The sequence below is a fragment of the Manduca sexta genome, chromosome 18, assembly GCF_014839805.1.
Source record: "Manduca sexta isolate Smith_Timp_Sample1 chromosome 18, JHU_Msex_v1.0, whole genome shotgun sequence".
In the NCBI taxonomy this organism is placed as follows: domain Eukaryota; kingdom Metazoa; phylum Arthropoda; class Insecta; order Lepidoptera; family Sphingidae; genus Manduca; species Manduca sexta.
Window position 1 is genome coordinate 6,981,213 of NC_051132.1, and position 13,482 is coordinate 6,994,694.

General features: G+C 34.2%; 1 protein-coding gene across 3 annotated transcripts in view; it reads right to left on the minus strand.

Annotated features, from left to right (window-relative positions):
• The window catches only part of LOC115449445 (inositol polyphosphate-5-phosphatase A), a 33,455-nt gene extending 20,565 nt beyond the window's left edge, over positions 1-12,890 (minus strand). For 2 of the 3 annotated variants that reach the window (XM_037439981.1, XM_037439979.1), the window contains exons 1-2: positions 12,583-12,890; positions 1,031-1,261 (exon numbers count right to left, since the gene is read on the minus strand). In XM_037439981.1, the coding sequence (XP_037295878.1) occupies positions 1,031-1,261; positions 12,583-12,663 (312 nt within the window). In that variant the 5' untranslated portion in view covers positions 12,664-12,890. The remainder of the gene's footprint in view (positions 1-1,030; positions 1,262-12,582) is intronic. The other variant, XM_037439980.1, reaches the window with a different exon arrangement.
• Between the last annotated feature and the right edge of the window lie 592 nt (positions 12,891-13,482).

Consider the following 13,482-nt stretch of genomic DNA (forward strand, 5'->3'; position numbering starts at 1 on the left):
GTATTTGGCGCACCCAGTTGTGACAGTGTCTTCCTATTAACCGACTTTGGCATACGCGTATATGCAACCGTTTCAAATTAAGTTATTCGTTTGTTTTACGATCTATTCTTCTCAAAATCGACATTATGCCACTTGATTATGTTTAGTCCATTCATTTTGAGATTCATTTAGAATTGGAATATTGATGTTTAGAGTTAAGTCAAAATTTCGAAATTATGCTAGTTTATGATTTTTTTAGGTTTGTAATGAATTATTAATCACCTATACTGCAATATATCTCGTAGTTTTAGTAGTATGTTAAAAATATTACTGCATCTAATAATATATGACTAAGTATTGCTCGCGGTTCTGTCCGCGTAAAACATATTATACAACATTAAATTCACCGTATATTTCAGATATAAATGTTAATCCAGGAAACGGTCTATCTTTGTGCGAAATTCCATCCAAATCTGTTCAGCAGTTTCTACTTTTTCTCTAACAAATATCCAAATATCTGCGCATTTTAATTATTTATAACACAAGTAAAATAAAAAGATAAACACAGTACATCAACTTTACCCTTTTCAGAGGATAATGAGCTATATGTAAAACCAGCCAACGTTATGAATACTGATTGATGCTATTATAATGCCTTGCGTAATGAACACTTTACGTGTACAAAGCATCCTAAAGGGCAGTAGGCCAATGTTCCTATAGGTGTTCCTGGAGGATGACTTTATGCAATATTGTATACCCACGGTAAAGAAAAAAATGCTCTTTATCGATGAAACTTTTTTTCTACGATTAGAATATTTAAGTAAGGCATATAGATACGTAGGTGATAGTTTTAATCTATACGGCTGTAAAAGCTGTTCTTTGATTAATTTATAAATTCCTTTTTATGTAAATATGTTTTATAAACCAAAATGCATGTTATGAATAAAAAAAACTGATATCGAGAAATAACAGATTATAGTTCTTAAAACATCTAATTAAATTTGTTGGAATAAATAAATTTACTCATGCGAAAAAAATGCTATCAACTCACTGTAAACTTCTCCGGTGAACTAAAATCCTCGTCTAGAAATATCCTGATCTTGTCATAAAGCCGCAACTCTGGGCAGTCGCAAAGCCGTTGCACGAAGTCTTGGACATACTGCATCGACTTTTCGTACGCCTTCCCGCCAACCTCTTGTAGATGCAACGCTATGAACTTGGGATCCATCCGGGACACCGCCTGCAGGAACTCTGACGTCCATATCGGCAGCATCACCGATGGCTGCAAGGTATAGAATTTAATTAATGACTTTAATTTTCTTCTGACAGGTTAGTTGCGAACTCTTTAGAAAAGGCATTTCTGCAACAGTCCACTGTTGAAGAAAGGCCTCCCTGTAAAGAGAAAGACTCCCTGTGATTTAGGACGATGACGAGTCAATTTGCAGATATATTTGAGCGCTATAGCCCTTATGAGTATTTCTCAAAATAAATATTCGTAACGAAATAGTTTTTACAAAATATTATTGATTTTATTTTCGACGGGTCCTACGTATAAATATCATACGAAATACTAAGGTATAAGATTTCAAAATTTCAAAGATTTCTGTTGAAATGTAACAAAACAAAGGTTAGAATATTTAAATCGCTCTCTAGTAAAGTTGTGTTTTTGCACTTGTACTAGTATACGTAGGACCTGTCGTTTTGTTTGTCGGTTTCACATTCATTCTATGGAGTTATGTAGGTATAGATATTAAGACACAAAAAAACAGATGAAACAGGAAAATCGTAATAACATTTCGTATAAGCTATTTTGTTACATGCATTTACATATTTTGAGATATAATGTTATAATTCTTTCTAGGTAGGCAGTGTATATTATCGCATTGTATATTCTTGCTTAAAAGCTGCAATACTTTGGTTTGATTTGAAAGATTTTAATACAATAAATGTGTGGATCACTGGCAATTTAGGGCACCACACCCACAGCTCTATGTTCGTAGGTGTTAATCAAATAACTACCATTACAACTGAAGTAAGTTATCATCATATCTCCTGCTTAGTCTATATCCTTTATACAAAATACATACTTATTATTAATGCGTGAAGAAAACCTTTGTGCCCCTTTTTAAGAACATTACGCGAAAAAAGTAGGTTGAGATTTGGCATAATTAAAGTTCATATAGAAGTGCAGAAAATATAATTTGTTGTAAATATATACATACTTAAAACGGCGATACCCTAATTGAGTATTGAATGTGCAATCCGAATGGTACAACACACCTATGACTTACAAAAAGATTATGTGTTATCGCTTGCTTTCACGATGATGGAAAACATCGTGAGGAAACCTCCTGCATACCAGAGCAGTTCTCAATACGAGTTTTGAGGATGTATGAAGTCTAGCAATGCGCGCTAGGCCAGCGTGGTGGACTAAGGCCTAATCCCTTTCAGTAGTAGAGGAGGCCCGTGCCCAGCAGAGGAACAGTATAACATGTATAATACAGAGCAGATACGTTATTTATTTTTATTATATATGAAATTCGACGGTCGAATTTCGACCACTAATACCTAATAATAGGCTTTCCAAACACTACACCTCAGCTCGACATAGTTAAAATTTTACGAAGTGTCAGTTCCGTGTTCGCGTCATAACCGCAAACGCACGGGCAAGTCCCACACGTCAACACCCGAGACAACACGTACAACTATGTACTACATTCCTAGAACAGCGATGTAGTAATCTTTATGTGTAGGTACTAGAACCTTAAAATTCCGATGTCCGACGTCACAGATATGAATCATCGACGTGAAGAGAATTTTAAAATTGGTCGGATGGCCAAATACGAAACTATTTTTAGCGAAATATCACGGTTGAAAACCGAAATGTATGTTTGAAAACGTTCGTGCAATATCGTAATAAAACTAGTTTTTGGATTTAATCGCTGTTTTTTATATTATAATTTTCTCCCGAATTAAGACTGCAGCATTCATGGTCACGAAATTTTTTGATGATGAGAAATTTCAACAGCGAATATGGTCGGAACTTGGAAGCTAGCACAAGCGTGGGATCCTGTAATAAATTAAATCGGGACTCAAAAATCCGACTGCCAGACTTCACACTGAGCTCATTCTGCGTGGATCGGACCGTCACCAGCAATTCTTTTTATTTTTTTAAGATTTTGTGTAATACCTAGTAAAATATAGGTAGATATCGTAACATAGACTTTTTGGATGACCTACACCTCAGTCCGTCCCGTTTAAGGCTGCAAAATTTAAAAATATCGGGAAAAAATTATAATATAAAAATCCGCTATACAATCCGAGTTTTAGTTTGGAATAAGTTTCATTTAGAAGTCTAACATTCACGTAAACATAAAAAATCATTACGTTCTTGCAAATCGTCATTTTTGCTAAAAACAACAACCAACCGTGTATAATTACTTAATCGATAGGGATTACAGATAAGGTACATACTCTCGGAAATGATTCCGTGTGACACACCGGAAAAAATTAATAATCATTTGTAATGTTTAGTCAATTACGGAATCATGAGATATCATATAAATGACTCAGTTTTACTTTGTTGCATTTGATCATCGTCCGCAATTTTATTCCTCATGAACCCTAGTTATCTTATTGAGAACGACGTAAAAGACGTGTTTGAGTAAAATATAAAAAGTTTTAGGGAGCAATATTTTTAATCCTATAATTTATAAAAAAAAAATTACGGCCAGTACCTATCAGGAAAATCTATTGTTGGTTGTTAGTTTTTATGTGCCAAAGGTATTGATTACGTCGGCTGTGCGAGATGTAAATAACCCTTCTCAAATATATAATTATATTTATACTTCTAGCACTGTCATGTAAGACAGTTAAATGCTTAGAACAATGACAATAAATGACATAGGGACTATTCAAAACCGGGAAGCAAAATGTCACGCGATAAACAAGGGTTTCCATTTAACAATACTCTGGCCTTGTTTGAAAAGGCCATAGTGTAGCCCACAATGACAATTCTGAAACTTTGGATGCGCAACTTCGAAACAATATATTGCGCAAGAACTTCCATATACACTAGCTGCAATATTGCAATAATTCGATACATATGTGACTCGCCGCCTGGAGAAGTACATCAAGCTTCAAAATTTGCAGAAGTCGGGTCGTGACTGTTTATGGTAAAAAATCTCGCTGAAGATAACTTCTGCAAGTTTTCTTGCTAGTCTAAATCCCGCAACAAATATAATTGCGGCTTGTCAGCAATTTTCAAGCAAATCTAATTACATCTGGCAATAAAAGAGATTAACAGCTTGACCGTTTTATCTATATCTAATCGCGTTGGTTTAATGGCGCACTTGAGCTGTCAACTATGAGGTGTTGAGTTCGGATCTCTGCCCAGGCGACAAAATAGTGTGAAAGTTTTTAGCGATAAATAAACAAACCTAATGCGCTTGGCTTGAAGTTTGTGCCTGATGGACCAGGCCATCCTTTAATATGATAATGCGATAAATATAAATTCGACACGGTGCGGGTGCGCTATTGGCTTCTTTCTATGAATGAATATAATTTTATATATGTTGGCGGCGGCGATAGCCTAGTTGGGTGTGGAAAGGACTGCCGAGACGAATGTCCGCAGGTTCAAATCCCAAGGGCACACACCTCTGACTTTTCTAAAAAATCATGTGTGTATTCTTTGTGAATTTATCGTTCGCTTTAACGGTGAAGGAAAACATCGTGAGGAAATCTGCACATCTGAGAAGTTCTCTATAGGAAGTTCAAAGATGTGTGAAGTCTACCAATCCGCACTAGGTCAGCGTGGTGGACTAAGGCCTAATCCCTCTCAGTAGTAGAGGAGGCCCGTGCTCAGCAGTGGGCAAGTATATAATACAGGGCTGTTATTATTATTATTACTATTATGTTGGACATTTCATTTTACTCCTATAAATAGGATATCTGACACCTCTCTGTTCTTTATGTTAAGAAATATTTATTTCCTATAAATTCCGATACAGGAAAAATATAAAAATTTAGTAAAAATCAGCAATTTATTAGCTTTTGAATTTCGATAGAAGGGGTAACTGTCGAGCGAGAAAAGAGGCGCAATACGCGCAGGTGATGTCATTGGGAACTATGATGCATACAAAAGAATGAGATGGGGCGATATCTCCACTCCTGCACATTTCAGTATTTTAAACATGAATTACTCCTTTATTTCATAACCAATTTTAATGTAGTTTTCACAGAAAGCCTTTATTTTGTACCTACTATTTACTGTTACATAAAGAAAAATGTACGAAATGAAACATACGCAAAAACTCTATTGTTATCTGATTTCAATTGATTATACACACTACTAGGTAAATAGTAAATACATCGTGCAACGTTGTCTCGAACGATCTTCACCTAACGTTATCCAATTACTACAAACTGCATTTTCCGCGTCCTCACTTCAGCTTATCGATATTAACATTGTAATAAAACTATAGAGAACCAAGTATATTACAAACATGTTCAAGTAACACGTAAGTTAGCTATCAGAATTAACACTTGTATATTTTTTTTCATTGCTTTCAAAGTAAATATAGTAATATATAGGTAAGAAACAATAGTATAGCATTTATATGGTTTTATTTCGCTACTCTCAGTATTATACAAGTCACGTATGTCATAAATGCTAAAAGCCCCATTTCTATACAAAGGCTACCCCATCCCACAATTCCTCCGGTCTTCCCGTCGTGTCATTTTGGAATCGGATACACCAATATCGGATTTACTCTCCCTCGTTAATGTATGCATGAAAAGAGGAGTCCCCACCATAAATATCTCGATCAAGTTATTAAATAGGAATCTTGATTAACCTAAACCAGCCATACTCAACCTTTTTTTAAAGGGACCATAAAAAGTATCGGTCTTGATGCGAGGGCCGCAATATTTTTTTTAAATTGTTAATAAAAAAACATAATTCAAAATTGGAGATGAATTATTGAAAAAAGAAAAGCTGGTCATAATAAAGCCAGCTATACAATACATGATTTTCTGATGGGTGCGTAATTTAAAAACTTTGCCTGTAACTCAAGATGGGCCAATCACAAGGGCCGGCGCGGCGGGCCGCAAGTTGAGTATGGCTGACCTAAACCCTCATCTAACCTTGAAATTTTAAGTCCATATTCCAGTGGCGTAGGATCCATATAAACCATACCTGCCGGCTTCTTTCCTAATTTAAATAACATCTATTGATATTAGAACGATTTCCAGACCGCATTTATGCATATTCGTAGTACCTGTATGTTGTGTCGGGATCGTTTTCGGCAAATTTTGCCCTTCGCCTCTACCATTTTCATTGTAACTAAGTAGCGTTTCCCGACAGATACTAACTAACTTAACCTATTATACAAAGTGCTTCAATTCATACTTTAGTACTTAGGCTAATATAAACTCGTAAATGTATAAGTAGGCCTAAGTTAATTAATTAACTCAGACTAACTAGATTCTATTGTCAAGAAGCTTCTGGGCCCTTATTCTGTATGATAGTGTAAACGCGTATCGCGGACATGTCATGTTATCTTCGAGAAATGTGCGTGGAATGGTATTCTGTAAGCCAAATTTCTATAGTCCTAAACATGATGCGTTGTGTTACATGCTTGTTACGCACATTTAAAATAACGTGCGGGATAGAGAATAAGGCTCCTGACAAAGTTACTTTACAACACCCGAGAGTAAGATTCGGGACCCTTATTCAAATATATAACAAGTAATTATCTGAAATTTTCACAGGGACACGCGTACATCTGTATGAATGCAACTATAATGATTTATAAAAAATAAACACACATCACGCATTTATCTCCGAAGGGGTATGCAGGGGCGCAACGGTTTCCACTTTTCGCCAAGTGTGTTCCGTCCCATGATGTGATAAGGAGCGAGCCTGTCACCATATCGGACACAATTCCAGACTCCGAGCTGATACTAAGCAGAAAAACCGAAATATCACATTGCCCGACCTAGGATTTGATTTATAAACATACAATATTTTTAAATATAAATATATTTAAACAACAAAGCTTCACATACTTTATCCAGGCTTTATCAATTTACATCAAGGAAAAAAAATAGAAAAACTACCTCTAGCTGAATCTTGATGACACTAATAAATCTTTGCAGATTTTATTACTGTTTTAAAAAATATTCGTTTTTAAAAATATAGGTAGTTTGAATGTCATAGTCAAGGTTTAGAACGTATACTGTATAATACATCATCGTACATAGGATAAATATATAATAATATGGATATTATAAAAGTTGCTGATAAAGTGAATAAAAATTTAATTAGACCTAATTTAATAGCTAGGTTATGTATAAATATACCGAAGCTATATTTCTTTAAAATATTAACTTCCGCGAGGATGTACTTAAAATATCCGCATACCAAATTTTATAAATTCTGCATTTATAACGTTAATTATATAAACAAAATAATAATATCATTCAAAATGCTGCTTTAACACTGCCCTTGTTTAGAACACATTTTATTTAAGCACGTGCTCAACCTTTTCGCCGCATTAAACTCCAATGTTGCGTTGTGTTTATGTAGGTGATAGTAATTTCTCACATTTCTTTTTTGTTTACCATTTCTGACTTGAGGCATGTTTACAGCTGGGTTAAATATGTTTAATGTTTATGCATTTAGTTGGCTTATATCAAATTTATTATAAAAAAAATGTGGAGGAAAAAAAAACATCGTGTCATTTAAAATAGCTCATCGATACATGATATGACGTAAATAAAATTCCTTATTTACACAATCACGTAGTTCAACAAAAACACCATACTTTATTGTACAAACATGTTTCCTACCTTAGGATTATTACTGGAATCATGTTTAGAACATGTATGGTAATTTAATGGGATGTTTGTATAATACTTCCGGTTAAATTACGTGACAACAATACTGTAACAGCTTTTTACTGTTCAGTACTCTAACTGAAGGATAATTTCAAGTCAAGTAAGTTTGTTACTTAATATATAATACCTCCATGATACCTACATGTTTTCACAGAAAATACCTAACAATTATTAATAATTGACAAAGCCATCTTTCGATTACGCTACTTTGATAAAGTTCATGTAGGTTTGACGTCATAACCACTTAAATCAGTGGTCAGTGATGTCAAAACATGTTCGCGACCAATAGGTCATATTTTTTTCGTTACTTCTATACTTAATTACAAAATAGGTGGACTGGTCTTGATGGAAACTCGTTTCATATGCGTATAATGACCGCTACCAGGGACAAGTAACCCGCGTGTTTATATAATAGAGAAAAGTAATATTGAGTGTTCAGGCCATTTGCAATACAATGCGTAAATAAATGGTATATTTTTTGCGATAGCCTAATTGCAAAAGAAAATAATACTATACTGAAACCGCGAACCACATTACGCGATTTAAACAAACCTGACTCAAATGTTGATGTAGGTATAATTGAGGAGTGTTGACAATAACACACCCACAAAGAATTCTAGTGTACCTACTACGTGAATTCCATTTTCTTTAGTCAATTACTTCACTGTACACTTTTCAATCTATATAATTTTTACAATGAACTCAAAGTCAATTCACAGAGGTTTAACAGATATTTTTAAAACAGCCGAGCAAAGTAACAATTGGTTCATATGGTGTTAACTGACATTCAAAGCCCGTAAAGTCCAACAATACTTGAATGATTAGGGATACGCTGCGGTTTTCAAGGAATAGGTAGGTACTATTAGGGTATTTGATACTCCGATAATTCCGGCGTCATGCACAGACAAATATTTGAACAAAGACTTTGCTACATATTTGAACACAGTTAGACACTGACCAAATTAAAAATTTTATGGCTTTTACTTTTAGGTTTCCATGTAATCGGTTCTCCATCAAGCAACTCGATAACTTTGAACGCTTTGATGTGTGGTCGAAAAACCGATACAGAATGGCAAATACGCAAACATTTAAACAAACTTTGCACAAATACGCTAATACCCGTGCCACACATGAGTTCAAACAAGTGTTCAAATATTTTTGCTATGTGTGGCGCCGGCATAATGCAAAGCAAATTGTCACTGCGGATACCGGTACCCATTCATGTCGTACACAACTTGGCTTTACCACAAACTTTTAATGATGACTTAGATTATGCGACGAAATCTTTCGATGTTACGATATAAGTAATCTATAAGTGTCATGGTACAAATGCAGAATATTTAAACGATTTCACGTTTTGTCCCGCAGTTGACTTATGATTTTACAACAGTTTGCATTGTTGCTAACATTCTCTGACAAAACTAATCTCCGTTTAAGACACTTAGAATAGAGAAACTCAAATCCATGTTACCAAAAAATACGATACTTATTCATTATTAAAAGATTTTCTAATTACTTTCCATAACAGAAAATAGGTTTGCTAGCGATTTCGATAGGTATTACGCTGTTTTCATATAAAATACTTGCGGTATTACATTCAAACCACAATATATTATAGAACATATTATGTTTCTCGCATCACCGGCTCTATTAAATACAATTTACATTTGATCATAAACACCAATTGGAAGATCGGACCGTGACGTAACGATTGTTTGAACAAAGAAGCAATCACATGATAAACAAATAAAAAACTAGGAATTTATTAGTCACAAATTCTTTATTGTATGGACTAGGTGTTGTTTGCGACTTCACCCGCGTAATAAATCTATTCCGATACAAAGTTCCTAAAACACTACGACGCCAGCGCCATCTGTTTAAAAAATCAGATTTAAATATTCCATTATTTCCCATGGAAGCAAATTACCGGATTAAAAAGTAGCCCATATTTTAATCCAGGATATTATATTCACCAAGCATTATTTTAATTGAAATTTGTAATAATATGTAATAAAAATAATTTTATTATATTTTCTTGATAAATATTTTATTTAATATTGTTTGAGTTTCGAATGTGGTAGATACATGTGTACTGTGGCTAAATGCTCTTAAATATCGAAGCAAAAGTGTGTGGTCAGTAAAATACCGAATCTACCTCAAATAACAGCCTGTTTCTTCTTCTGTTTTAAAAATATCATTGGTAATAGGTACCTTTTATATTTTTTTTGTTTTGGAACCATTAAAGTATGGTCCTGCATTGGTGAAAGGAGTGGTCTAGCTGTGTGCGAAATTTCATCTATGTTCAGCAGTTAGCAATTACTTCTAAAAAAATGCAAAAATCCATATACTTTATTAAAAAAAAAACGGACATGGGCGAGTTGAACTTGCTAACTGAGGATTCTGTACAAACTGTGTAAGGTATCTAATTATTTATTTATGGACAACGAGTAGAAGTTACACTATTGCTTATATTAAGGTTACACAATATAAAAAAAAAACTTAATTTTTTTTTATCCATACTATTATATAAAGCTGAAGAGTTTGTTTGTTTGTTTGTTTGTTTGTTTGTTTGTTTGTTTGTTTGTTTGAACGGGCTAATCTCAGGAACTACCAGTCCAAACTGAAAAATTCTTTTTGCGTTGGATAGCCGTTTATTCGTGGAGTGCTATAGGCTATATATCATCACGCTATACCCAATAGGAGCGGAGCAGTAATGGCTAATCTCAGGAACTACCGGTCCAAACTGAAAAATTCTTTTTGCGTTGGATAGCCCTTTGTTCGTGGAGTGCTATAGGCTTTATATCATCACGCTATACCCAATAGGAGCGGAGCAGTAATGGCTAATCTCAAGAACTACCGGTCTAAACTGAAAAAATATTTTTGCGTTGAATAGCCCTTTGTTCGTGGAGTGCTATATGCTATATATCATCACGCTATGACCAATAGGAGCGGAGCAGTAATGGCTAATCTCAGGAACTACCGGTCCAAACTGAAAAATTATTTTTGCGTTGGATAGCTCTTTGTTCGTGGAGTGCTATATGCTATATGTCATCACGCTATACCCAATAGGAGCGGAGCAGTAATGGCTAATCTCTGGAACTACCGTTTCGAACTGAAAAATCGTTTTGTATTGGATAGCCCTTTATTTGTGGAGTGCTATAGGCTATATATCATCACGCTATGACCAATAGGAGCGGAGCAGTAATGAAACATGTTGCAAACACGGGGACAATTTATTAGTTTTGAGAGCTTCCGTTGCGTGCGCTGCGTAAACGGTTAAAGTTATGCAACAATGATGTATGACAGGATTGTTCCTCTTAAAAAGTTCTAAAAAATATATTATAAAACATAGTCCCCCGCTGCATCTGTCTGCCTGAACGTGTTAAACTCAAAAACTACCCAACGTATTAAGATGAAATTTGGTATGGAGTTAGTTTGAGACCCTGGGAAGAACATAGGCTCCCGGGAAACCACTACTTTTATAACGGAAAACTTTAGCCTGAAAAACTTCATAATGCGGGCGGAGCCGCGGGCAAAAGCTAGTTACCTATATAAGTTCAAACTTGACTTCATTATTAAATTCCTAGCAACAGTTATTGCACCAATCACAATTAATAACTTAGTATTAGTAAATTTGTTTAATTTGTTATTAAAGAACATGTTGACAATGTGATATTTTTCTTTCACATATGCTGTAAAACATTGTTTCTTTCAAAATTTCATGAGTCTAGGTCAACAGGAATATACAACACAACAGTGACTACACACTGCTGCTTGGCGGCAAACATAGACTTTGCGGTGGTACCTACCCAGGCGGAATCTCACATATGAGAGACCTACCACCAGTAAAATCACCAGATCCATCTGTGCATTTCTGAGAAAAAGGGTTCTTCACAGACAGACAGACAACAAAGTGATGCTAAAAAGGCTCCTTTTTAGATAAAAAGTCTAAAAAGGTTTCTTTATATAGTTTTTTTTTCTTCAAGTTATTAAAATTTATAAATAGAAGCACAGCAACAACTTAATGGGATTATTTAAAAACATGCCACAAAAATCAAAGATAAAATTATAATATTATTGTACAGACTCTAAATATATCTTTTACATAAAAAAAAAATAGGAAAGAAGAAAAACAGGGGCTACTAGCATTAACCATTGAAAAATACATACAATATATATGAACAAAATTGGTGGTGGTAACATAAGTGAAGTCTGGGTGCTTTTGTTACACTTCTACCTACCCATTCAGGAATAAAAGGTGTGGGTGACTATGTATATTTAAATAAAAACGACTAGTATTTTCTGATTGCTAATAAGATCATACAAAATTCTCTTTTATAATTATAAATTTTAATTGCATTACATTTAAAGCTATCGAATTTGTTTCATTTATAGGTATAACTGGAATCTAATTAATTAAAATACGCGTATTTAAATCTAAATAAATTAAAATGTTTTGCCAAATGCCATCTAATATATTTTTTTTAACTGAATTTGTAGAAAAATGTAGGTGGTTACACATTCATTTTATTAGATAACTATTGCGTTGTCAGCTTATACGCGCGGTCAATTGTTTCAAAATTAGAACACCTAATTTACCATTACTTTGCACGCAACATTTTAATTCAATTAAAACCTTAATAATTGCTTCTTGATGTCAGAGAATTCGCGAGTACTGCCGTCAAATTAATTTTAAAAACTTACATCCTCAAATATAGATCCAACGTTGGCGGTGACGAGCAACAACGGCACTTTATCCGAACCCATTTTTTTAAACTTCAACATGTTCCTGATGTGCTTTTTACATGAAAAACAAACGCTAAATCAAACGAGGTTATTCACACTAAAGCGCTGTTGAAACACTGTGTTTTTGTATAAGGCGTTCAGACGCCGTATATCCACAAATACTGTTGTTTACATTATAGTAATTGTTTTAATGTTTTCACCGAAATTCAGTATGTTAACGTAAACTCGCCCGAGTCGCCCCAGCCCTTTCTGACATTTGGATGAATGACATTTTTACACCCACATCCGCGCGTATAAACAGCTTATTATACTACCAAGTTACGAATGTCATACTAACATTAATGTGTCCATTTGATTTAATATAAATAAAAAATGTTTTCTACAAATATTTCAGAGGTATAATTATTGATATTACAGTATTATTCAATTATAGTAAATCTAATATGATTTACGTTGAATATATTTCCAGATTCTTTATATTATGTGTTTACAGGAATACGTAAAATGGAACGTAAAGATTTTAAACTCCTGCATTTTTATTTGGCTACATGGTAACCAATGACGTTGGTTCTCACTTTACGTCACACCCCATTTCAGGGCCGTACTTGCTTATTTATATCGTTAACGTAAATAAATATTCATAACATAGGAAACAGTTAAGGCTAGAAGGGCAAAACATACGTAAGCGGTCCATGACGAGAATAATTTGATTTATTGTTTATACAAAAAAGAAGAACATCAATTATCATTATTGCGTATTATCATGTTATTTAGTATTTAGCATATGGTTATGATATTGTACGCACCCGAATGTTACACAAACAAATATGGTATTCTTTGTATGCAATGATATTTGTA